This window comes from Lutra lutra, chromosome 14, assembly GCF_902655055.1.
Source record: "Lutra lutra chromosome 14, mLutLut1.2, whole genome shotgun sequence".
In the NCBI taxonomy this organism is placed as follows: domain Eukaryota; kingdom Metazoa; phylum Chordata; class Mammalia; order Carnivora; family Mustelidae; genus Lutra; species Lutra lutra.
In genome coordinates, this window is record NC_062291.1 from 17,966,529 (window position 1) to 17,993,210 (window position 26,682).

At 38.8% G+C, this 26,682-nt stretch overlaps 1 protein-coding gene across 1 annotated transcript in view; it reads right to left on the reverse strand.

Annotated features, from left to right (window-relative positions):
• The window catches only part of PCDH15 (protocadherin related 15), a 1,821,443-nt gene that overhangs the window by 566,497 nt on the left and 1,228,264 nt on the right, over positions 1-26,682 (reverse strand). Inside the window, exon 6 of the mRNA XM_047702331.1 lies at positions 16,408-16,568. Within this exon, the coding sequence (XP_047558287.1) occupies positions 16,408-16,568 (161 nt within the window). The remainder of the gene's footprint in view (positions 1-16,407; positions 16,569-26,682) is intronic.

The window sequence follows — 26,682 nt, forward strand, 5'->3', positions numbered from 1 at the left end:
GAAAAAATACTGTGTATAAATTTCTGGGCTAATTACTTAAAACAACTACCATTCTCATATACCTAGACATGCCAAATACTCTCCCAATTTAAAAACGAATGTTTAACAGAATATATGAATGCATATTTATGTTAGTCTTCCTGTGGGTATGGGTCTTGATATGCATAACTTAAGTTTTGGAAGGACACATACCAATGGTGGATGGAGGTTATCTCATGAGTGGGTCTGAGAGTAGAAAGTAAGGAAAGAAACATTTCCAACAAATATGTTGAATTTTGCAATGTGAAGGAAGACAAAAATGAAAATTTTTATTATGAGTTTTTCAGACAATCACTTATGATTTAACATGCAGAGTAAGGTTTCCGTAAGAAATTTACTAATGTGAACAGTGTTGATTATAGCATTCATCTTCAACCCCAGGGGAACTGAGTTTTCTCTAGAAACCATGTTATTTAGAGGCCTTATGGTTTAAAGAGAAAACAAATTTTTAGCCAACCTGTATAAGACTTGATTCTATTTTTCCTAACATGAAGGCCAATTTTATTCAGTCCTCACCAGAATGAAAGGATTTTGTCACGATTTGTCTTCCTATGTATTTACTACCTTTACAAAATGAAAAATCTTCATTATTTCACAAATCAACTGGAAGACAGTGAAAGGAAGTAAGATACAGTATGTTGTAGAAATTTGTTTTGTTTTTGTTTTTAACATTTTTTAATTTATTCATTTAAAAGAGATACAGAGACAGAATGAGCACAAGCAGGGGGAGAGACAGAGGGAGAGGAAGAAGCAGGCTTCCCACTGAGATGGGAGTCCAACCTGGAACTCAATCTCAGGACCTGGAGATGATGACCTGAGCCGAAGGCAGATGCTTATCCATCTGAGCCACCCAGGTGACCCTAGAAATTAGTTTTATTTTTTTATTTTTTTTTTTTGACAGACAGAGATCACAAGTAGGCAGAGAAGCAGGCAGAGAGAGAGAGATGGGGGGAAGCAGGCTCACTGCTGAGCAGAGAGCCCAATGCGGGGCTCGATCCCAGAACCCTGGGATCCTGACCTGAGCCGAAGGGAGAGGCTTTAACCTACTGAGCCACCCAGGCGCCCCTAGAAATTAGTTTTAAACAATGAAATGAACTTAAAGGAAATGGCTGGCCAGAGTTATGAGTGTCCCTAACAAATGAAAGTTTCATAGTAAATGATATATTGACATAAGTTGTCTAAAGAAGAAAGTGCCAATTTGATAATATAATTAGGATAATGTAATATCTAGAGAAATCTTTCATAATCAACTCTTAAGGACTTTCAGTTTAGTTCATTGTATTTATTAAATTCATAATTCAGTGTGGTTTGGGATTAATATGAAGCAGTCTTGTACAGTAAGCAAATCCCATAAAATTGACATGACATGAACATAAAAATAAAACAAGTCAAGACATTTTGAAGGCTTTAGCGTTTAGAGCAAGAAACTACATACCAGTGTAACATGCAGAAATCTTTTATGTAAAGAGTGGCATTTAAGGCATGTCTTGGTAATAGATGACATTCAACTGATGGCAGACGGTAATTTTTTAGGTATAGATTAAAAAGAGTACCAGGGAGGGGCCCCTGGTTGGTGTAGACAGTGAAGACTCCACTCTTGGTTTCAGCTCAGGTCTGATCTTAGGGTCATGGGATCAAGTCCCATGCCAGGCTCTGGACTCTGCATGAAGTCTGTTTGAGTTTCTCTCCCTGTGCCCCTCTACCCACTCTAATTCTCTCTCTCACAAATCAATAAATAAATCATCAAAAAAAAAAAATCAAAGAGTACCAGTGAAGGCCTGACTACAATGAGAAGGCATCTACTGAGAAGGTTGGGACTGTGTTTGGGGCACTGAAGGTACATCAGGTTGGATCATGATATATGGTGAGAGGACTGTGAGGAGATTGTTCCAGAGTCCAAGCAAGGACTGAGAGGCCCATTGTACAGTTGTGCTGTTGGCCACTGAGGCCTGCAGGCCATGGAGGAGAACACGGGGAATCACAGTGATGACATAGTCGCTGGCCGGGGGCCAGAAGTCAAAGATCAACTAAGTGCAGCTGCCAGCTTAGAGGCTGGAAGATGAGAAGGTGAGATGTTTGGGACTTCCATGAACATGATTTCCCTCTGTTCAAAGTTTTTAAAAGTTTGCCCAGAGTTTTGCAATAAGTGTAACAGGACTGTGCCAGAATCATATTTTTGTTTCTACTATTGTTTTAATTATCCATGTCATTATGACCATTACTATCCCATGCCCAAAAGTGATGAGGGGATATTGGTCAGGTGATACACTCCTCTAGATTTCAAACATCTCATGCGATGCTTCTTCATTACTGAGATCTACTTTTCATGCCAGACAACATATTTTGGTTGTTTTATCATTTAAGACTCTTCATTTTACACCTTTGCATTCTCTCTCTCTCTTTTTACTGAAGGAAATGTAAGGAACTTCAGTAAACAGAAATAAAAATAGGGAATAAAAAAATAATGACCATCAGAGCAAGACTTATGAACCAACTTGAAAACTGCCCAAGACTCCTATGTATACCATATCATAGAGAAGTTCTCTAGTTAAATGCAAATATGGGAGGCTTGAAAAGCTTTACATTTTATTTTCATGCTCAGAAATTTCCATAAAGATCATCTGTTATTTTGCTTATTTTTACCATTGAATCTTAAAATATTTACTTATTTCTATTAGATTTTCTTTTAGTTCTATGCAGCCATACTGTTCAAATACTCCCATTAAGAGATAAGTTATGGCCTCAATGAACAAAGTGCAGAAAACATGATTTATAATTCAAAGACAAAATTAAAAGTACACAGAGGATTCTGATCTGCAGGAAGAAGAAAACACAACATATACACAGAGAAATGTGGTGATTAGAGATCATGTGGTCCAAGAACACGTAGATTCCTCTGTCCCTGATACACTGGCAATATTTCTTCTTCATCTTCTTCTTCTTTTTTTTTTTTTTTTTACAATTTTATTTAATCATTTGAGAGAAACTGAGAGAGAGATAGTATAAGAAGGGGGAGGGTCAGAGGGAGAAGCAGACTCTCTGCCGAGCAGGGAGCCTGATGTGGAACTCGATCCCGGGACTTCAGAATCATGACCTGAGCCGAAGGCAGTTGCTTAACCAACTGAGCCACCCAGGTGCCCCACATAGGCAATATTTCTAAAATAAAATTATCTTTCATGTCTATGATGTTAATATTCTTAATATTCTTCACCCACTGACTTGAGCTCATTTGGAAGCATTTTTGTGCCTTCCTTATAAGCCAAAGAACTTTGAGTAAAATCAGAATATCCCTATGCAATGATCTGAATATTCTGTCCCTCTAAAATTCATATGGGGAAATCCTAATGCCCAATATGATGGTATTAGGAGGGAGGGCTTTGGGCTGACTGACAAATATGTTTCAATGCAGAAAATATTCAATGTTAGGTGTGATTTAAAAATGTATTACTTCAAAAAGGCAAACATACCTTTATTATGCTACCTATAAAAATATTTTGGGGAGATGAAGGTAAGAGGCAGAAGTTCTAACATCTGGTGAGTTCCATCATCTACTTCTTACTTCCCTTTAACAACATCAGGTGATGAGATTAATACCTTTACAAAAGAGGCCTCAGAGAGCATCCTGGTTCTTTTTCAGCATGTGAGAGTACAAGAAGTCTGTAACCTGGAAAAGACCCTCCCCTGATCTTGATGGCATCCTGGTTCCATACACTTAGCCTCTGGAACTATGAGAAATAAATTTCTGTCATTTCTAAGCCATCCAGTCTGTGGTATTTTGTTATGGCAGTCCAAATGGGCTAAGACACTTAGAAGAGCTTCATTGTATTTGAAAAGCTCAGTGGTAAAAAAAAATTCCACTAACATAGTATTTCCAGAGCAATTTTCTCCTAAGAAGTGCTAAAATAAATTCTAACCTAGTGATATAACATGGAGGTTTGGCAGTTGTTATTAGGGTCAAACCCTGATTGTTGGCTCTGTTTTGCTACTCAGAACATTCACATTTTTTGTTATGATTCATTATATACACAAAATGAACAATGCTAAGAATGTTGGCAACCACCTAAAGAACTTGCATATCAGGAAACTCGGAGAATGCAGAGGTAGGTATGCTTACATCAGAAAATAGAAAGATTCCAAAACACAGGTTGTAATAAGAGACAAAGGACATTACATAATGAAAAAGAGGTGATCCAATGAGACAAGATAACATCTGTAAACATTCATGCAGACAATTTAGGTGTACCTAAATATATAAAGTAAATATTAACAGACCTAAGGGGAGAGATAGACAGCAATACAATAATAGCAGGGGACTTTAATGCCCCACTTACATCAATGCATGGATCATTCAGACAGAAAATCAATAAGGAAACATTGGCCTTGAACAACACAGTAGACCAGATGGACTTAGACACATACAGCCTATTCTATCCAAAAGCAGCAGAATGTATTTCTTCTCAAGTGCACATGGAGCATTACCCATGATCAATCACATGGTAGGCCATAAAGGAAGCCTCAATAAATTAAAGAATGTTGAAATTATATCAAGTGTGTTTTCCAACCACACTAGTGTGAAACTAGAAATCAATGATAAGAAGAACCCTAGAAAATTCACAAACACATGGAGATTAAACTATATGTTACTGAACAACCAATGGGCCAAAGAAAAAAATAAAAAGAAATTAAAAAAAATATATTCCTGTGAGGCAACTGAAATATGAAATACTACATACTCAATTCACGAGATGAATGAAATGGAGTTCCAAAAGGGAAGTTTATAGGGATAAATGTGTACAACAAGAGACTAGAAAATTTTCAAAAAATGATCTAAGCTTATACCTCAAGGAGCTAGAAGAACAAATGAAATTCAAAGTTAGTACCAGAGAGAAAATAACAAAGATCAGATAAGAAATAAATGAAATAGGAGCGAGGAGTCAAGATGGTGGAGAAGTAGCAGGCTGAGACTACTTCGGGTAGCGGGAGATGAGCTAAATAGCTTATCTAAAGATTGCAAACACCTACAAATCCAACGGGAGATTGAAGAGAAGAAGAACAGCAATTCTAGAAAAAGAAAATCAACCACTATCTGAAAGGTAGGACTGGCGGAGAAGTGAATCCAAAGCGACGGGAAGATAGACCGTGGGGGGAGGGGCTGGCCCCCGGTGAGCGGCGGAACAACGGAGCACAAAATCAGGACTTTTAAAAGCCTGTTCCACTGAGGGACATCGCTCCAGAGGCTTAACTGGGGTGAAGCCCGGGCGGGGTCAGCGCGGCCTCAGGTCCCACAGGGTCGCAGAAGGATTGGGGGTGTCTGAGTGTCACAGAGCTTACCGGTATTAGAACGGGGAAGCCGGCTACAGAGACAGAGCCGAGGAGTGACTCTCAGCTTGGGGTTGCCTTGAACCGGTCGCAGGCTCGGTCAGCTCGGAGCGCGGCCAGAGGCAGGGTGACAGGAGTCATTGGGCGCTGTTCTCTGAGGGCGCACTGAGGAGTGGGGCCCCGGGCTCTCGGCTCCTCCGGGCCGGAGACCGAGAGGCTGCCATCTTCATTCCCGTCTTCCAGAACTCTACGGAAAGCGCTCAGGGAACAAAAGCTCCCGAAAGCAAACCCAGCAAACCCAAGCAGATTACTCACCCCGGCCCCGGTTAAGGGTGGTGCAAATCCGCCTGGGGCTAAGACGCTTGAGAATCACTACAACAGGCCCCTCCCCCAGAAGATCAACGGGAAACCCAGCCAGGACCAAGTTCACCTACCAAGGAGTGCAGTTTCAATACCAAGAAGAGAGGCAGAATTCCAGAGGAGAAGAAAGCAAAGCACGGAACTCATGGCTTTCTCCCCATGATTTTTTAGCCTTGCAGTTAATTTAATTTTTTTTTTCTTTTTCAATTTTTTTTTCATTTTCTCTTCTTCTGCTAAATTTTTTTAACTTTTACCGTTTTCTTTTTTAACGTTTTTTTAAATAGTTTATCTAATATATATATATATTTTCCTCTTTTTTTATATTTTTTCTTTATCGGCTTTCTTTTTTTAATAGTTTCTTTTTTTTTCTTTTTTCTTTCTGAATCCCTTTTTATCCCCTTTCTCCGCCCTCAGGATTTGGGATCTCTTCTGATTTGGCTAAAGCATATTTTCCTGGGGTTGTTGCCACCCTTTTAGTATTTTACTTGCTCCTTCATATACTCTTATCTGGACAAAATGACAAGGCGGAAAAGTTCACAACAAAAAAAAGAACAAGAAGCAGTACCAAAGGCTAGGGACCTAATCAATACAGACATTGGTAATATGTCAGATATAGAGTTCAGAATGACGATTCTCAAGGTTCTAGCCGGGCTTGAAAAAGGCATGGAAGTTATTAAAGCAACCCTCTCGGGAGATATAAAAACCCTTTCTGGAGAAATAAAAGAACTAAAATCTAACCAAGTTGAAATAAAAAAAGCTATTAATGAGGTGCAATCAAAAATGGAGGCTCTCACTGCTAGGATAAATGAGGCAGAAGAAAGAATTAGCGATATAGAAGACCAAATGACAGAGAATAAAGAAGCTGAGCAAAAGAGGGACAAACAGCTACTGGACCACGAGGGGAGAATTCGAGAGATAAGTGACACCATAAGACGAAACAACATTAGAATAATTAGGATTCCAGAAGAAGAGGAAACGGAGAGGGGAGCAGAAGGTATATTGGAGAGAATTATTGGAGAGAATTTCCCCAATATGGCAAAGGGAACAAGCATCAAAATTCAAGAGGTTCAGAGAACCCCCCTCAAAATCAATAAGAATAGGTCCACACCCCGTCACCTAATAGTAAAATTGACAAGTCTTAGTGACAAAGAAAAGATCCTGAAAGCAGCCCGGGAAAAGAAGTCTGTAACGTACAATGGTAAAAATATTAGATTGGCAGCAGACTTATCCACAGAGACCTGGCAGGCCAGAAAGAGCTGGCATGATATATTCAGAGTACTAAATGAGAAAAACATGCAGCCAAGAATACTATATCCAGCTAGGCTATCATTGAAAATAGAAGGAGAGATTAAAAGCTTCCAGGACAAACAAAAACTGAAAGAATTTACAAATACCAAACCAGCTCTACAGGAAATATTGAAAGGGGTCCTCTAAGCAAAGAGAGACCCTCAAAGTAGTAGATCAGAAAGAAACAGAGACAATATACAATAACAGTCACCTTACAGGCAATACAATGGCACTAAATTCATATCTCTCAATACTTACCCTGAATGTTAATGGGCTAAATGCCCCAATCAAAAGACACAGGGTATCAGAATGGATAAAAAAAGAAAATCCATCTATATGTTGCCTACAAGAAACTCATCTTACACCCGAAGGCACCTCCAGGTTTCAAGTGAGGGGGTGGAAAAGAATTTACCATGCTAATGGACATCATAAGAAAGCAGGAGTGGCAATCCTTATATCAGATCAATTAGATTTTAAGCCAAAGACTATAATAAGAGATGAGGAAGGACACTCTATCATACTCAAAGGAACTGTCCAACAAGAAGATCTAACAATTTTAAATATCTATGCCCCTAACGTGGGAGCAGCCAATTATATAAACCAATTAATAAAAAATCAAAGAAACATATCGACAATAATACAATAATAGTAGGGGATTTTAACACTCCCCTCACTGAAATGGACAGATCATCCAAGCAAAAGATCAACAAGGAAATAAAGGCCTTAAATGACACACTGGACCAGATGGACATCACAGATATATTCAGAACTTTTCATCCCAAAGCAACAGAATACACATTCTTCTCTAGTGCACATGGAACATTCTCCAGAATAGATCACATTCTTGGTCCTAAATCAAGTGTCAACCGGTATCAAAAGATTGGGATCATTCCCTGCATATTTTCAGACCACAATGCTCTGAAGCTAGAACTCAATAACAAAAGAGGAAATTTGGAAAGAACCCAAATACATGGAGACTAAACAGCATCCTTCTAAAGAATGAATGGGTCAACCAGGAAATTAAAGAAGAATTGAAAAAATTCATGAAAACAAATGATAATAAAAACACAATGGTTCAGAATCTGTGGGACACAACAAAGGCAGTCCTGAGAGGAAAATATATAGCGGTACAAGCCTTTCTCAAGAAACAAGAAAGGTCTCAGGTACACAACCTAACCCTACACCTAAAGGAGCTGGAGAAAGAACAAGAAAGAAACCCTAAACCCAGCAGGAGAAGAGAAATCATAAAGATCAGAGCAGAAATCAATGAAATAGAAACCAAAAAAACAATAGAACAAATCAACGAAACTAGGAGCTGGTTCTTTGAAAGAATTAGTAAGATTGATAAACCCCTGGCCAGATTTATCAAAAAGAAAAGAGAGAGGACCCAAATAAATAAAATCATGAATGAAAGAAGAGAGATCACAACGAACACCAAAGAAATACAGACAATTATAAGAACATACTATGAGCAACTCTACGCCAACAAATTTGACAATCTGGAAGAAATGGATGCATTCTTAGAGACATATAAACTACCACAACTGAACCAGGAAGAAGTAGAAAGCCTGAACAGACCCATAACCAGTAAGGAGATTGAAACAGTCATCAAAAATCTCCAAACAAACAAAAGCCCAGGGCCAGACGGCTTCCCGGGGGAATTCTACCAAACATTTAAAGAAGAACTAATTCCTATTCTCCTGAAACTGTTCCAAAAAATAGAAATAGAAGGAAAACTTCCAAACTCATTTTATGAGGCCAGCATCACCTTGATCCCCAAACCAGACAAGGATCCCATCAAAAAAGAGAACTACAGACCAATATCCTTGATGAACACAGATGCCAAAATTCTCGCCAAAATACTAGCCAATAGGATTCAACAGTACATTAAAAGGATTATTCACCACGACCAAGTGGGATTTATTCCAGGGCTGCAAGGTTGGTTCAACATCCGCAAATCAATCAATGTGATACAACACATTAATAAAAGAAAGAACAAGAACCATATGATACTCTCCATAGATGCTGAAAAAGCATTTGACAAAGTACAGCATCCCTTCCTGATCAAAACTCTTCAAAGTGTAGGGATAGACGGCACATACCTCAATATTATCAAAGCCATCTATGAAAAACCCACCGCAAATATCATTCTCAATGGAGAAAAACTGAAAGCTTTTCCACTATGGTCAGGAACACGGCAGGGATGTCCGTTATCACCATTGCTATTCAACATAGTACTAGAAGTCCTAGCCTCAGCAATCAGACAACAAAAGGAAATTAAAGGCATCCAAATCGGCAAAGAAGAAGTCAAACTATCACTCTTTGCAGATGATATGATACTATATGTGGAAAACCCAAAAGACTCCACTCCAAAACTGCTAGAACTTGTACAGGAATTCAGTAAAGTGTCAGGATATAAAATCAATGCACAGAAATCAGTTGCACTTCTCTACACCAACAACAAGACAGAAGAAAGAGAAATTAAGGAGTCCATCCCATTTACAATTGCACCCAAAACTATAAGATACCTAGGAATAAACCTAACCAAAGAGCCTAAGAATCTATACTCAGAAAACTATAAAGTACTCATGAAAGAAAGTGAGGAAGACACAAAGAAATGGAAAATTGTTCCATGCTCCTGGAATAGAAGAATAAATATTGTGAAAATGTCTATGCTACCTAAAGCAATCTACACATTTAATGCAATTCCTATGAAAGTACCATCCATTTTTTTTTCAAAGAAATGGAACAAATAATCCTAAAATTTATATGGAACCAGAAAAGACCTCGAATAGCCAAAGGAATATTGAAAACGAAAGCCAAAGTTGGTGGCATCACAATTCTAGACTTCAAGCTCTATTACAAAGCTGTCATCATCAAGACAGTATGGTACTGGCACAAAAACAGACACATAGATCAATGGAACAGAATAGAGAGCCCAGAAATGGACCCTCAACTCTATGGTCAACTCATCTTCAACAAAGCAGGAAAGAATGTCCAATGGAACAAAGACAGCCTCTTCAATAAATGGTGTTGGGAAAATTGGACAGCCACATGCAGAAAAATGAAATTGGATCCTTTCCTTACACCACACACGAAAATAGACTCAAAATGGATGAAGGACCTCAATGTGAGAAAAGAATCCGTCAAAATCCTTGAGGAGAACACAGGCAGCAACATCTTCGACCTCAGCCGCAGCAACATCTTCCTAGGAACATCACCAAAGGCAAGGGAAGCAAGGGCAAAAATGAACTATTGGGATTTTATCAAGATCAAAAGCTTTTGCACAGCAAAGGAAACAGTTAACAAAACCAAAAGAAAACTGACAGAATGGGAGAAGATATTTGCAAATGACATATCAGATAAAGGGCTAGTGTCCAAAATCTATAAAGAACTTAGCAAACTCAACACTCAAAGAACAAATAATCCAATCAAGAAATGGGCAGAGGACATGAACAGACATTTCTGCAAAGAAGACATCCAGATGGCCAACAGACACATGAAAAAGTGCTCCATATCACTCGGCATCAGGGAAATACAAATCAAAACCACAATGAGATATCACCTCACACCAGTCAGAATGGCTAAAATTAACAAGTCAGGAAATGACAGATGCTGGCGAGGATGCGGAGAAAGGGGAACCCTCCTACACTGTTGGTGGGAATGCAAGCTGGTGCAACCACTCTGGAAAACAGCATGGAGGTTCCTCAAAGTGTTGAAAATAGAACTACCCTATGACCCAGCAATTGCGCTGCTGGGTATTTACCCTAAAGATACAAACGTAGTGATCCGAAGGGGCACGTGCACCCGAATGTTTATAGCAGCAATGTCTACAATAGCCAAACTATGGAAAGAACCTAGATGTCCATCAACAGACGAATGGATAAAGAAGATGTGGTATATATACACAATGGAATACTATGCAGCCATCAAAAGAAATGAAATCTTGCCATTTGCGACGACGTGGATGGAACTAGAGGGTATCATGCTTAGCGAAATAAGTCAATCGGAGAAAGACAACTATCATATGATTTTCCTGATATGAGGGAGAGGAGATGAAACATGGGGGGGTTGAGGGGGTAGGAGAAGAATAAATGAAACAAGATGGGATTGGGAGGGAGACAAACCATAAGTGACTCTTAATCTCACAAAACAAACTGAGGGTTGATGGGCGGAGGGGTGTTGGGAGAGCGGGGGTGGGGTTATGGATATTGGGGAGGGTATGTGCTATGGTGAGTGCTGTGAAGTGTGTAAACCTGGCGATTCGCAGACCTGTACCCCTGGGGATAAAAATATATGTTTATAAAAAAAAAAGAAATAAATGTAATAGAGAGTAAAAGAGATAACAGAAAAGGTCAACAAAAACTAAAACTACACGGACACCACAAGAAAAGAAAGCCATCAAGAACTGCAAACTGACTTGATGTCCAAAATAGATTTTTTTTGAAAAATAATCTCCATTTATTCATCCAGTAAAACCCTATGCAGCCATTAAAAATGATTATATATATATACATTCATCCACAAGGATGGAGGTATATTACAAGTCACATTTAAAAAGCAGGCAGAGGGGCGCCTGGGTGGCTCAGTGGGTTAAGCCTGTGTCTTCAGCTCAGGTCATGATCTCAGGGTCCTGGGATTGAGCCCCGCATCAGGCTCTCTGCTCAGCAGGGAGCCTGCTTCCCCCTCTCTCTCTGCCTGCTTCTCTGCCTACCTGTGATCTCTCTCTGTGTCAAATAAATGAATAAATAAAAATCTTAAAAAAAATAAAAAAATAAAAATAAAAAGCAGGCAGAAGGGTGCCTGGGTGGCTCAGTGGGTTAAGCCTCTGCCTTCTGCTCAGGTCATGATCTCAGGGTCCTGGGATAGAGCCGTGCATCGGGAAATCTCTGCTCAGCAGGGAGCCTGCTTCCCTCTCTCTTTCTGCCTACTTGTGATCTCTGCCTGTCAAATAAATACATACAATATTAAAAAAATAATAAAAATAAAAAAATAAAAAGCAGGCAAAAAAGGGCACCTGGGTGGCTCAGCCAGTTGAGGCTCTAACTCTTGGTTTCAGCTAAGGTCCTGGGGTCCTAAGTCTGAGCCCTGCATTGAGCTCCATGCTCAGTGGGGAGTCTGCTTAAGATTCCCTCTTTCCCTCTTCCTCTGCCCCTCCTCTCCATGCTCTCTCCCTTTAAAATAAATAAATAATTCCTTTAAAAAAAGCAGGCTGAATGTATTATATACAGTGTGATATAAAGACATATGTTAACAAATGTGTATATATATATGTATATATATATACATATATATATGCTTGAAATAATATACAGCAGGATGCATATTAAATACTTTCCTTAAATGAAAGAGCAATGTTTGTACCTATGCTTTTTATTTTCTGGTTTTTCTACCATAAGCATATATTATTTTATAATTAAGTAAAATTAAAATTTCCTGTTGTGATTAGATTTGGATGAAATGCGCTGATGTACCACACTTTTTTCCTAGAAGCAATAATCTATGTTTCACATAAAACAGATGGGCACTGGGTTAAGAATTTTCAGAAAAAAAGCCTTTAAACTTTGATGAATAAAGCCCTAAAAAGCACTGTGGCATCAGGGAAAGCAATTCACAAGAATTTTAAAAATTCAAAGGTTAATGTAGGACATGGTAAACCGCACTGATGTAAGAGATTGTATTGAGATTTATTTTTTTCTGAGGTACGTGGAGATCACTTTCTATTAAGGGATTTGTGGCAGACATCTAATAGCTAGGGAATGCATTAAGACCACACAAGTTACAAAAAGAAAAAAAAAAAGGACTACAGCAAGTTACTCCAGTGAGTTGGGATAGATATGAGTATAAATGCAGTAAGTAATTCCTTCTCTTGGTTCTATCTACAATTCCTGATTTTGAGATGGAAGATCCTCTAACAATTTGAGAGTAAGGGAAGTAGGAAGATGCATTAGCCAAGGCAAGATCTCTAACCCTGGGTCTATGTAACCTTTGTGGGAGTAAAACTCTTAAATTTGATGGCATATCATTTATTCATGTGCAAGTAAACTTTTTTCTTGAGGAATGAGTCCATAGATTTGATCAGAATCCTGGCCAAATGCTCCCCCTCCCCAAAATGAAGACTGGCCAACAAATCCAGCAATCAGAGTGGATTTCAGCCTAGTCCACTACTCCCTTGACTTGTGGAAACTTAGTATTGGTAAACAGCAATAGGGTGAACTTCGAGGACATATTTCTTAATGATCAATTCATCCCTGATATGTTATAAAGATATGTCAGTTTCTTGACATCAAACTGCCCCCCCCCCTTTTGTCACTCTTTAACTCAATGGTGCCCTTGCCTGGCTAGCAGGTCCACACCTCACACTGTTATGCTTATTGTTCTTGTGCTTCTGGCATCTTCTATTCTACTCCTTTTACTATGTTTATACTTAGACTTCTAACTCTTTGCTTAAATCCAGCTCCCACATTTATCCAAGAATTCCCTGACACCAAAACCCAACTATTTCGCAGCATGGCTTCCTAGTTAATTAGCTGAGGGGACTTAGATTTTCGTCACCTAAGCAGAGTACATGAGAGCAGTAGGCTAGCAAAACTGACAACAACAACAATAAGAAACAACAACAATGATACGGAACAAAACAACAAGCAAACAAAAATCATGGAAGGCTAACCTAAGATAGACAACCTTTTATGTCTTTAAGAAAGATTTTTTTTTTTAAGAACTTTTACAAAGCAAAAGCCATCTCTCTTCTACAGGACTGCATAAAATAAAAAATGCAGAAAGGGCACGATATCACAATAGCATGAGTACACTTATCTATGGAGACAAATAAAAAAAATCACCCCCATTGCTTTACAGTTCTCATTTCCCCATCGACAAGTGCTGAATGTAAGACTGGCTGTATCTAAATGTATCGCACAGTAGACCATGAAAGAAATAATCAATTAGCAAAACTTTAAGAGTCCTTCCACCTCTAAAGTCCAATGATTCTGTGAAACATTTGTAAGCAGCAAACTCTGAACACTACTATATGTGAAGCATGTGCTGTGTCTAGGGAGCCTTGCCTTGAGCTCATATGAACTCTCATCCTATCTTTATTTTTCTTTTCAAGATTTTATTTATTTATTTGACAGAAAGAGAGAGAGCGAGAACAGGAACACAGAGGGAGTCGGAGAGGGAGAAGCAGGCTTCCGGCTGAGCAGGGAACCTGATGTGGGACTTGATCCCAGGGCCTTGGGATCATGACCTGAGCTGAAGGTAGATGCTTAATGACTGAGCCACCCAGGCTCCCCTCATCCTCTCTTTAGCTACTGTCTTCCTGTGATCTCAATGACTGTGTTTTCAAAATCAACATACTGCACATATGTGAACCTGTGATTTGATTTTTATTTATAGATTCTTCTGTACAATATTCACTTTATAATTAATATCCTTTAGGTGTCCTTGACTCCAGCATCTTTAGCTAATTCAGGTAGGTGTCTGCTGACAACACTTTAATTTACAAAATATCTTGGCAAGTGTAACTTGACCATAGCATTCCTAATTGAAAGGGGCATTTTAAGTAGAAGGAAATTAGTTTTGATTACTGTGTTAAAAACAAACACACAAAACAAAACAAAACAAAACAGCCGTGATGATACTTTAAGTGATACTTGTTTTTGCAATTATTACCTGCAAGTCAGTCCTTGTTCAAGTGTATTCCCACGGTACTGTTTTTTAAGTTTTGCTAATATCCAATAAATGCTGCCCTTATCAGAAATAGAAAAATAATACTAGGGAAGTGGATACTTATCTTTCCAGGTAAAGATAATTTTTGGTACATAATATAAATAATGTTTTAGGTTGGAGACAGAGATCCCAGTTTATTTATACTGAAGGATATTCTTTCTCTCTACTCACAATTCAGACCCAGAACTTGAGCTTTTAATCTCAAATGAAACAAAAATGTTTTCAAAAAAGAAAATGATTTGCCAGCAAAACAGTAAATTATTATAATTAGCTATTAGGTTAAGAAAAGGAAACAACATAAAATAACAGTGGCCTAAAAGAGACACATATTCTATAATTCTAATAGGTTACATTATAAAATGCATGGGACTTAGGGATGAATGGCCCTGATTAATGCTAGTACAGGATGCCTATAGGTAGCACAGCTGGGGGGACTCTCCCAGCTTGCCAGTCTGGCCCATTATCCAGACTGCTCTCACAAAACTTAAGACTTCGAAGATAAATTAAGCCAAGACAAGATAACAACCGCCCTTGTTCCATTTTATACCTTCCAGGTGCCCATCCTGAATTGTGAAGTATGGGGTAGAAATGATGGGTTGTGATAGAAGTACATAGTGAGTGTGTGTGGGGGGGGGGGCTCGAGACAGACTTCTCCTACATGGACCCTGACAGTCCCACTCCCCCTCTCCATTGTGCCTGCCTTCCACGACTGTGACCATGGCTCTGTCAGTGAGTGCCTCTGCAGCCCCCAAGAGAACAAAGAGAGCCCATCCTGGTGGGAGAGTCCTGTGCATGGCCCGCCTCACAGCCAAGCTCTGAGAGACTCTGAACTTTAGATGTAAAATAAATGAGGGGCCCTCCACCCCACACCGTATTGTAAAGTGAATCATAAATTCGAGAGACTCAGGTTCACCAAGTGCTGAATGCCTGACATTTGGATTTTATAGCCTGGAAATTCGGGAGTAGGCATGTTGAGATGCGCTCCTAAGGTCCCCTATAATGGCTATTATAGCTACCACAGGGTCACACACACACACACACACACACACACACACACACACGCTTCTCTGGACCCAAGACAGGAATGCAAAGTCCACTTCCTCAGAAGAGAAATAGTCAGTGATTTTGGCAACTTAGCTGTTCTTCATAACAGAATACCTGAGTTATGCTACATTAATACCTAGGTCACCTGCTACCGATGGACTGGCAAGGTGCCAGGAGACTCATGTTCACCTTCTTTGAATGTCTTTACAGTTCAGGAAGCACAGGGCCACACACTCAACCCTCAACCCTCAACCCATGACTGCCCTTTGTGAGACCACCTCCTGGGCTCAGCCCATCTCACTGCATCCTCAAGCAAATCTGAGGTGCATTCCCAGACTCAGTGTAGGTCTTCACCCTGCTTCTCCTACTCTTCCAACTCTACCCCCAACTCGTTCCTGGATTTCAGGGGGAAATACAATGGGTCTCTTAGACACAGACAATCCCTTCCCTCCTTATTTTTCCTTCTAGGAGTTAAAAAAAAAGTGTTTTTTTTTTTTGTTGTTGTTGATAAACATAGAAAATCATGTCCAATTCTATAGAGAAAGTTTGATATGCTATCAACAAACACATGCAGTTACTTATAGCACAATAGGTTGTGACATGGGTACAAAGGAAAAAAGAGTCACTAACGTCTCTATCCAGAACTCGGCCCGTGCTGTTCAGAAAGAGCATTTGCCTCACAGGGTCCAGCAACACCCAGTAATCCACATTATCCTTTAAGGAAAGTTCAATGGTGGGGTCTGGTCCTCCAGCAGTCCCTTTGATCAGCATGTTATCCACCAGAATTGTACCTGCAGGCCAAAGACAGTTATTTGAAAACATATGCTACTCATACAGATTCTTGAGCAAGATCATATTCTTAAACCCCAGGTGACTGGCCGAAGACATTCAGCGTTATATTTGGCATGATATAGAAAGTGTCCTGTCTCCAAAAAGCAAGATAACCTTTATTCCACTATTTATAAATGATTTTTTTGGGAGATGAGGGTGGCAGGCAGAGATTGAACCACTTGGTGAGTTTCATCATCTATTTCTGGTTTCTCTTTTGACAACTTCAATCTATTACCCCCCTGTCCATCACTCTGCACAGGAGTGATCACTGGATTTCACCCCAAACAAAAAGGAAATGCCAGAGATACAGAGACTGATCCTTCAGTTCAGTAAGACTTCTGATATGAAAAGAGACAGCCTGAAAATTAGAGAAAGGATGAAAAGGAAGAGATAAAGTAACAAGATCTTCCATGGCGAGAACTGCTTCTTTCTTTTTTTATCTTAGCGCAAATCCATAAAACGTAAACCTTTTTTTTTTTTTTATAAAACATAAATCTTAATGTGAAAGACAAAACTAGTGGGCAGACATAAGACAGACTTCATTCCTCTTGCAGACACATTTTGGGTGCTTGATCAAAACAGCACAATGTTCCAATGGAACTTTTGGGTCCTTGCTTTCTTACTATCTTTTCAACAGGCTAAATTGTAGACATGGGTTGAATGAGTTGAAAAGACAGCACATCTCTAACATTGCCTATTTTGTTAAAAATTCCATGCATTCTGCAAGTTGGATGCAAAAGCAGTGATGTGATTCAAATCCCATTTTTTTTTTCCCATATAGCAACAATCCCTCTGCCAAACAATAATGCACTATAGCTTAGGGCAATCATTTTCAGCCAATCCATTTTATTAAAATTATGGCATCCAGAAGAGATGGGGCTATGCAAATAATAATGTACCCTCCTAAAAACATTAAAATAAATGGGATATATCTACAGAACTTATTGCCTTAGGAGAGCATACAAGAATATATAGATAATCCATAAATATAAATCTAGCTTGAATAACAATGCCAAATGTATCTACTGCACTTTCTTAAGGCATGGAATTGGCCTACATGTTACATCGTTGCAGAGACACAAATAAAAGGGGTGGGGTCTCTTTGGAAGATTTTCTCAGCAAATTAATAGTAACTAATAATAATTAAAGCTATACTATTTTTCTTTGTAATAGTATTATCAATGAGCTTCATCTATCTGGGGAATATTGAAAGAAACCATCTTTTTGTAGCAATAAATCTGAATTATGTTTAAACACATATTCACACACCTGCATTTCTGAATGGCAGATTATCTCCTTCTACTTTTTTCACATAGTAGGACACACACCTGTAAATAGGGAGAGAAGCTGATCCTTCTATTTTTTTTATCGAAATGGAAACTAGATTCCCTATAGAAAATATGTCCCAAAGTACAACCCGACAACGATGGCATTTTCTGACCTGGGAATGTGTTCGAGGCCTAAGTACACACTCGTTTCAAAGCACATCACACCACTAAGCTTTGAAAAATGATTTCTTAAGTAAGTCAATCTATAATTAAGAAATTAAATTAGATTCTATTTCCTGATGAAGAAAAAGACAGAAAGGTACAGCAGGAGATAGGCTAACAGCATTCAGGCCTGGACTCTGCCGTGCATTGTAGCAGAAGCAGCAGGCTTCCTGGGACATGTAGAGGGAGGGGCAGAGAGTACCCCTCTGTGGTCCAAATGGATCATAACCAGAGAAACTTGGGATCATTATGTTAATGACAATTAACACAGTGAAACTGAATCTGTGTACCTGGACTTATACTTTAATGATGTTTAATTTTCATGGAGAAGATCCAACTATGTTTTCTGGCTCCCTCCTCAGCCCTGTGTTCTTCCATGACTGGAACTCAGCAAGAACTGGTTCAAGGGCTAATGTGCCCAAAAAAAAGCAAGAGTTTCACTTTTCTTTCACCAGAACACACCTTCATGTCACTAAAAATCTCTCCATACCTTCATAAGCCATGTCATCTTGACTGAAAGTTTGGAGAAGAGAGAGAATAGAGCACAGTTGAGGGAGGCATGAGGTAAAGAGCACCATTTATTGATTTTTAAAGAAGAAGGAGGAAGAGGAGAAGGAGATGTTCACTCTGGGTTCCCTGGAGAACCCCATCTTCCACCTTCTTCCCAGCAGGACAGGTGACACCTAGCTGAGACCAACTGAGGGTCCATCTGCAAGCCAGCCTTGGGGATAGCCCTTCTCATGGATCCAGGGTTTCCAGCCTGGGCAGCCTGTGTCCTGAGCCAGTGCTGGACATTTGGAGAGAGCACAGTGCTTTGGTTCCTCTGTTGTTTTGCAAGCTTCCTCCTTTTCCAGTAAAACCTTTTGTTTAACCTCTTCCATGTGATATTGAAAATCCTGACTCCATTTTAATTATAAAGACACAGCTACATGAAAAATGAAAGGATAGGATACACAATGCAACAGTAATAAGAAAGCTGGATGGCTCAGTTATTATCAGAGAATAAACCAGAACAGAAGATATTCTTAGAGGTGAAGGGTTCGGTGATTTTTCACCAAACATCATAGTCATTGTTTTCCAGCCTCAAACATTGGGGTTTGTGCTTCTTCCTTCAGAGAGTAGGTATATAGGGGTGCCTGGGTAGCTCAGTAGGTTAAGTATCTCTTGATTTCAGCTGAGGTCAGGATCTCAGGTCTACAGGATTGAGCCCCACGTGGCACTCCATGCTCAGCTCAGTGAAGAGTCTTTCTTTCCATCTCCCTCTGCCCCTCCTGCCTGCATGCTTGGGCTCCCTCTCCCTCTTTCTCTCCAAAATAAATAAATCAATCCTAAAGAACAAAAAGTAGGGATTGAAGGTGATTTGGTTCCAAATAGAGACATTTTTTTCATCAAAATTAAAAACTTGATCCAGTTTTTAGCTATCTTCATTTATCTATTAATTTAGGTCAGAGGAATAAGTCTGCAATTGCTTCCCCTATACCCACAGCTTCTCCAGATGGACAGATTATCCATCAATTGTAGACACCAGTGGGGACTCTATGTGCACAAGTAAGGAGGCTGCAGATCTTCAGCTTTTTTCTGAAGATCTTCTTACACAGCTAAGTCTTTCCTTTTGATTATGAAAAAAGATTTTCCAGAATATTTCACAACATGAGTATACTGTGAAATAACTTATGAAGCAATACCATTTCGTCATTATAGCAATACCATTCCCTACCTACCAGCGTGCATGAGGTAAGTGGCACCAAAGAAGAGCCCAGTGGGTTGTTGCAATGACTGAACTCGACAATGTGTATGAAGTACTGATTGCAGTCCTTGGAACAGAATAAAGACTTGAAAAGTTTCAGTTTACTGATGTTGATGTTACTAACACCATTTTGAAAGAGAAACTATCTGAAGCTAAAGCAAAGTGACTGATTTTATGTCCCAGACTTCTTTACAAACAACATCTACTGTTTATTTCCATAGCTAGGTTAGTATGTTTGGTCAATGCATGGCAAGGCAGCAGTCTGGAAGAATTTATAGGGACTCAAAGATTTGAGTCCCAAATAATCATTCTAGGAAGTCAGAAGGTAGAGAGAGAATGCTTTCTGTAGACAAAAGCGTAGAGAGAACCTCTTACATCCAACTGAGGGCAATCTGTCCAGGCCCACCATTACTAGGGGGTGGTACCCACTCTTCCCATTTCCTCACCACAAACAATTCTGATTTTTCTCATAGAAACTCAGATTAGATCTGATGCCAAGAAGGGCTTACTAGTAGCAATCTTTAGATTGAACACTTTCTACTCAACTTTATCACATGTTTGCTTCTATAGGAACTCAAAGCAAACACACACACACACACATACACATTAAATTAGATATAAGTAGATATTATGTTAGTATTATTTATATTTATAATATGTTATATTATATTATATATTATACTTATATTTTTATACAAACTGTATGAATTTATCTATACTATATATAGTATAGATAAAAATTGGATATTTAATATTTTTCCTGTGAAAGTTATTTGCTTCTTTCAATAGACAGTTGTAACACAAATGAATTATTCTCTAAAAATTCTGTGGAGGTGGCAGTGGGAGGGGGTATATTGCTTTCCTAATTAACCTAATTCAATGAAGCCAAAAAAGTAAGTTCTACAGGGAAAGAGAGTAATTGACTGTTTGGGTTCCTTCCAAACATTAAAATAAAGAAAATCACTCTGTCCAGAACCCACTAGTTGTTGCTATAAAACAATTAATTATTCAAAGGTATATAACCAATATGGATTGCATAAAATCTCTTGCAACAACTTCTCCCCAGTTTAAGCCAATTGGCAGAATGCTCAGCTACTGCATCATCTAGCCAGAAGGATACACTGCATGTTACTGGCTACAAATGGAAACATAAACAAAGCTACCAAATGCACATTATGTGACTGAAACAAATTTGAAATTTAAAAAGTGAAAAAGTAGCAATCTGAAGTTTTTCAGTAAGGTTAACCAATAAACACTGCCATGATATACATCTGGATTCCAAGATTAACAGGCTAAGCAAAACTCTCATCAAGCTCAAATCTTTGTCACAACTTTCCAGGAGTTTCCTGGGAATAGTCCCTCGACTTCATTTTTTCCACACTTCTGGGACTACAGTTATATAAATTACTCATTCCAGCTCAGCCTACATTTTTTTTTTTTTGTAGCAGGATTATTACTTGGTAAACTCCTAAAGGAAAGAAATACATGTGTGTTTAATAACTTCATAAAAACCTAAATTTTGAAGATGGCTAAGGAGTAGCAGGTTGAGATGACATCAGGTAGCAGGTGATCAACTAGATAGTTTATCAAACCATTCCCAACACTTACAAATCCAACAGAAGATCGAAGAGAAGAAGAGCAGCAATTCTAGAAACAGAAAGTCAACCACTTTCTGACAGGTAGGACCTATGGAGAAGTGAATCCAAAGCAACTGGAAGATAGACCACAGGGAGGAGGGGCTGGCTCCTGGCAAGTGGTAGAGCAATGGAGCACAAAATCAGAACTTTTTATAAAGTCTGCTCCACTGAGGGACATGGCTCCAGAGGCTAAGCCAGGGTGGAGCCCACGTGGAGACAGCGTGGTCTCAGGTCCCGCAGTGTCACAGAAGGATCAGGGGTGTCTGAGTGTAGCAGAGCATGCAGGTATTAGAGCGGGGACGCTGGCTACAGAGATGGAGCCAAGGAGAGAGCTCTCAACTCAGGGATTACCTTAAACTGTGATCCATGGGACAGTCAGGCCACTGCTCTTGGAGCAGGGACCCCACAAGTGGCAGATCTGGGGACACCCCCCTGGAAGAGCGGCAGGGATCTGTTGGGCTTGGAGACTCGAGGCAGGCTGCGTGCCAGAGACAGAGATGCTTGGTCATAGGCTGGGTGAGCTCGGAGCATGGCCGGAGACCAGGGAGGTGAGAGTGATTGAGTGCTTTTCTCTGAGGGCGCACCGAGGAGTGGGGCCCTGAGCTCTCGGCTCCTCTGGTCCGGAGACCAGGAGGCTGCCATTTTCATTCCTGTCCTACAGAGCTCTGTGGAAAGTGTTCAGGGAACAAAAGCTCCTGAAAGCAAACCTGAGCAGATTACTTAGCCCACCCCCTGGCAAGGGCAGTGCAATTCCACCTCAGGTAAAAACACTTGAGAATCACTACAGTAGGTCCTTCCCCCAGAAGATCAGAAATCCAGCCAAGACTAAGTTCACTTATCAAAAAGAACAGCAGAATTCCAGAGGAGAGGGCAAAGCATGGAATTCATGGATTCTTCCCATGATTCCTTAGTCTTGCAAAGTTAATTATTTTTTTAATTTTATTTTTTTCTATTCTAATTTTTTAACTTATATTCTTACCTCTTTTAACGTTTTTTAACTAGTTTATCTGAACAATACCTTTCAAAAAAAAAAACCTTTTTGAACCTTCATTTTTATAGTCATATTTTATCCTTCATTGTATCTAGCTTTATTTTTTGTATACACATAGGGTTTTTTCTTCTAAAAAAATATGGGATACAACTTCTTCTAACAGATCAAAATATACCCTAAATCTAGCACAGGGCCTTGTTCTAGTATCCAGCCTGAGCAAATTCTCTCCACTTTCTTTTTCTTTCTTTTCCCAACCAACTTATTAACTCCTTTTTTAGAATTTTTTAAAAATTTTCATCTTTATAGTCATAGTCTATCCCTTCATCGTGTTTACCTCTATTTTGTGTGTGACACACACACACACACACACACACACACACATATTTATTTATTTATTTATTTATTTATTTATTTCATTGTTTAAAATTTTGGGATGTAGTTTCTTCTAAGAGACCAAAATACTCTCAAAATTAAGTGGGTGGCTCTGGTCTATTCACCAGTCTAATATATTTTTTTTCTTTTTTTTTTTTTCTGAACTTCTTTTAACCCCTTTCTTCCCCCCATGATTTGGGGTATCTTCTGATTTGGTTAACACACATTTTCCTGGGGTCTTTGCCACCCTTTAGTATTTTAGTCTCTGCTTCATATATTCTTATCTGGATAAAATGACAATGCAGAAAAACTCACCACAAAAAGCCAAAAACAAAAACAAAAAACAACAACAAAAACAAAACAAAACAAAATAAAAAACATGAGGCAGTACCAAAGGCTAGGGAACTAATCAATACAGACATTGGTAATATGTCAGATCTAGAGTTCAGAATGACAATTCTCAAGGTGCTAGCTGGGCTCGAAAAAGACATGGAAGATATTAGAGAAACTCTGTCTGGAGAAATAAAAGCCCTTTCTGGAGAAATAAAAGAACTAAAATCTAAGCAACCTGAAATCAAAAAAGCTATTAATGAGGTGCAATAAAAAATGGAGTCTCTTACTGCTAGGATAAATGAGGCAGAAGAGAGACTTAATGATATAGAAGACCAAATGACAGAGAATAAAAAAGCTGAGCAAAAGAGAGACAAACAACTAGTGGATCATGAGGGGAGAAATCAAGAGATCAGTGATACCATAAGACAAAACAACATTAGAATAATTGGAATTCCAGAAGAAGAAGAAAGAGAGAAGGGCGCAGAGGGTATATTGGAGCAAATTATTGTGGAGAATTTCCCTAGTATGGCAAAGGGAACAAGCATCAATATGAGGAGGTGCAGAGAATCTCCATCAAAATCAATAAGAATAGGTCCACACCCTGTCATCTAATAGCAAAATTTACAAGTCTTAGTGACAAAGAGAAAATCCTGAAAGTAGCCCAGGACAAGAAGTCTATAACATACAATGGTAAAAATACTAGATTGGCAGCAGACTTATCCACAGCGACCTGGCAGGCCAGAAAAAACTGCCATGATGTATTCAGAACGCTAAATGAAAAAAACATGCAGCCAAGAATACTATATCCAGCTAGGCTATCATTGGAAATAGAAGGAGAGATAAAAAGCTTCCAGGACAAACAAAAACTAAAGGAATTTGTAAATGCCAAACCAGCTCTACAGGAAATATTGAAAGGGGTCCTCTAAGCAAAGAGAGAACCTAAAATAGTAGACCAGAAAGGAACAGAGACAACATACAGTAATAGTCACCTTGCAGGCAATACAACAGCACTAAATTCATATCTCTCAATAGTTACCCTGAATGTAAATGGGCTAAATGCCCCAATCAAAAGACACAGGGTACCAGAGTGGATAAAAAAACAAAACCTATCAATATGCTGTCTACAAAAAACTCATTTTAGACCCAAAGATACTTCCAGATTTAAAGTGAGGGGGTGGAAAACTATTTACCATGCTAATGCACATTAAAAGAAAGCTGGGGTGGCAATCCTTATATCAGATACATTTGATTTTAAGACAAAGACTATAATAAGAGAAGAGCAAGGACACTATATCATACTCAAAGGGTCTGTTCAACAAGAAGATCTAACAATTTTAAATATCTATGTCCCTAACAGGGGAGCAGCCAACAATATAAACCAATTAATAACAAAATCAAAGAAACACATCGACAATAATACAATAATAGTAGGGGACTTTAACACCCCCTCACTGAAATGGACAGATAATCCAAGTAAAAATCAACAAGGAAATAAAGGCCTTAAATGACACACTGGACCAGATAGACATCACAGATATATTCAGAATATTCCATCCCAAAGCAACAGAATACACATTCTTCTCTAGTGCACATGGAAAATTCTCTAGAACAGATCACATCCTGGATCCAAAATCAGGTCTCAACTGGTACAAAAAGATTGAGGTCATACCCGGCATATTTTCAGACCACAATGCCCTGAAGCTAGAACTCAATCACAAGAGGATATTTGGAAAGCACCTAAATACATGGAGACTAAAGAGCATCCTTCTAAAGAATGAATGGGTCAACCAGGAAATTAAAGAAGAATTGAAAAAAATCATGGAAACAAATGATAATGAAAACAAAATGGTTCAAAATCTGTGGGACACAGCAAAGGCAATCCTGAGAGGAAAATATATAGCAATACAAGCCTTTCTCAAGAAAGAATAAAGGTCTCAAATACACAACCTAACCCTACACCTAAAAGAGCTGGAGAAAGAACAACAAAGAAAGCCTAACCCAGCAACAGAAGAGAAATAATAAAGATCAGAGCAGAAATCAATGAAATAGAAACCAAACCAAACAAAAACAAAAAACAATAGAACAAATCAATGAAACTAGGAGCTGGTTCTTTGATAGAAGTTATAAGATTTATAAACCCCTGGCCGAACTTATCAAAAAGAAAAGAGAAAGGACCCAAATAAATAAATTCATGAATGAAAGAGGAGAGATCACAACCAATACCAAAGAAATAAAAACAATTATAAGAACATATCCTGAGCAACGATAGCCAGCAAATTTGACAATCTGGAAGAAATGCAAGCATCCTAGAGACATAAAAACTACCACAACCGAACCCAGAAGAAATAGAAAACCTGAACAGACCCATAACCAGTAAGGTGACTGAAGCAGTCATCAAAAATCTCCCAATAAACAAGAGCCCAGGGTCAGACGGCTTCCCATGGAATTCTACCAAACATTAAAAAAAGAATTAATACCCTTCTCTTGAAACTGTTCCAAAACATAGAAATGGAAGGAAAACTTCCAAATTCATTTTCTGAGACCAGCATTACCTGGATCCCAAAACCAGACAAAGATTCCATCAAAAAAGAGAATTACAGACCAATATCCTTGATGAACAAAAATGCGAAAATTCTCACCAAAATACTAGCCAATGGGATCCAACAGCACATTAAAAGGATTATTCACCACGACCAAGTGGGATTTATCCCAGGACTGCAAGGTTGGTTCAACATCTGCAAATCAATCAATGTGATACAATACATTAATGAAAGAACAGGAAACATATGATACTCTCTATAGATGCTGAAAAAGCATTTGACAAAGTACAGCATCCTTTTCAAAAGGATCTAAACTTTTCAAAGTGTAGGGATAGAGGGTACATACCTCAATATCATCAAAGCCATCTACGAAAAACACACAGTAAATATCATTCTCAATGGAGAAAAACTGAGAGCTTTTCTGCTAAGCTCAGGAACACGGCAGGGATGTCCATTATCACCACTGCTATTTAACATAGTACTAGAAGTCCTAGCCTCAGCAATCAGACAACAAAAGGAAATTAAAGGCATCCAAATTGGCAAAGAAGAAGTCAAACTCTCACTCTTTGCAGATGATATGATACTATATATGGAAAACCCAAAAGACTCCACTCCAAAACTGCTAGAACTTGTACAGGAATTCAGTAAAGTGTCAGGATATAAAATTAATGCACAGAAATCAGTTGCATTTCTATATACCAACCACAAGACGGAAGAAAGAGAAATTAAGGAGTCAATCCCATTTACAATTGCACCCAAAACCTAAGATACCTAGGAATAAACCTAACCAAGGAGGCAAAGAATCTGTACTCAGAAAACTATAAAGTACTCATGAAAGAAACTGAGGAAGACACAAAGAAATGGAAAAATGATCCATGCTCATAGATTGAAAGAACAAATACTGTGAAAATGTCTATGCTACCTAAAGCAATCTACACATTTAATGCAAACCCTATCAAAATAC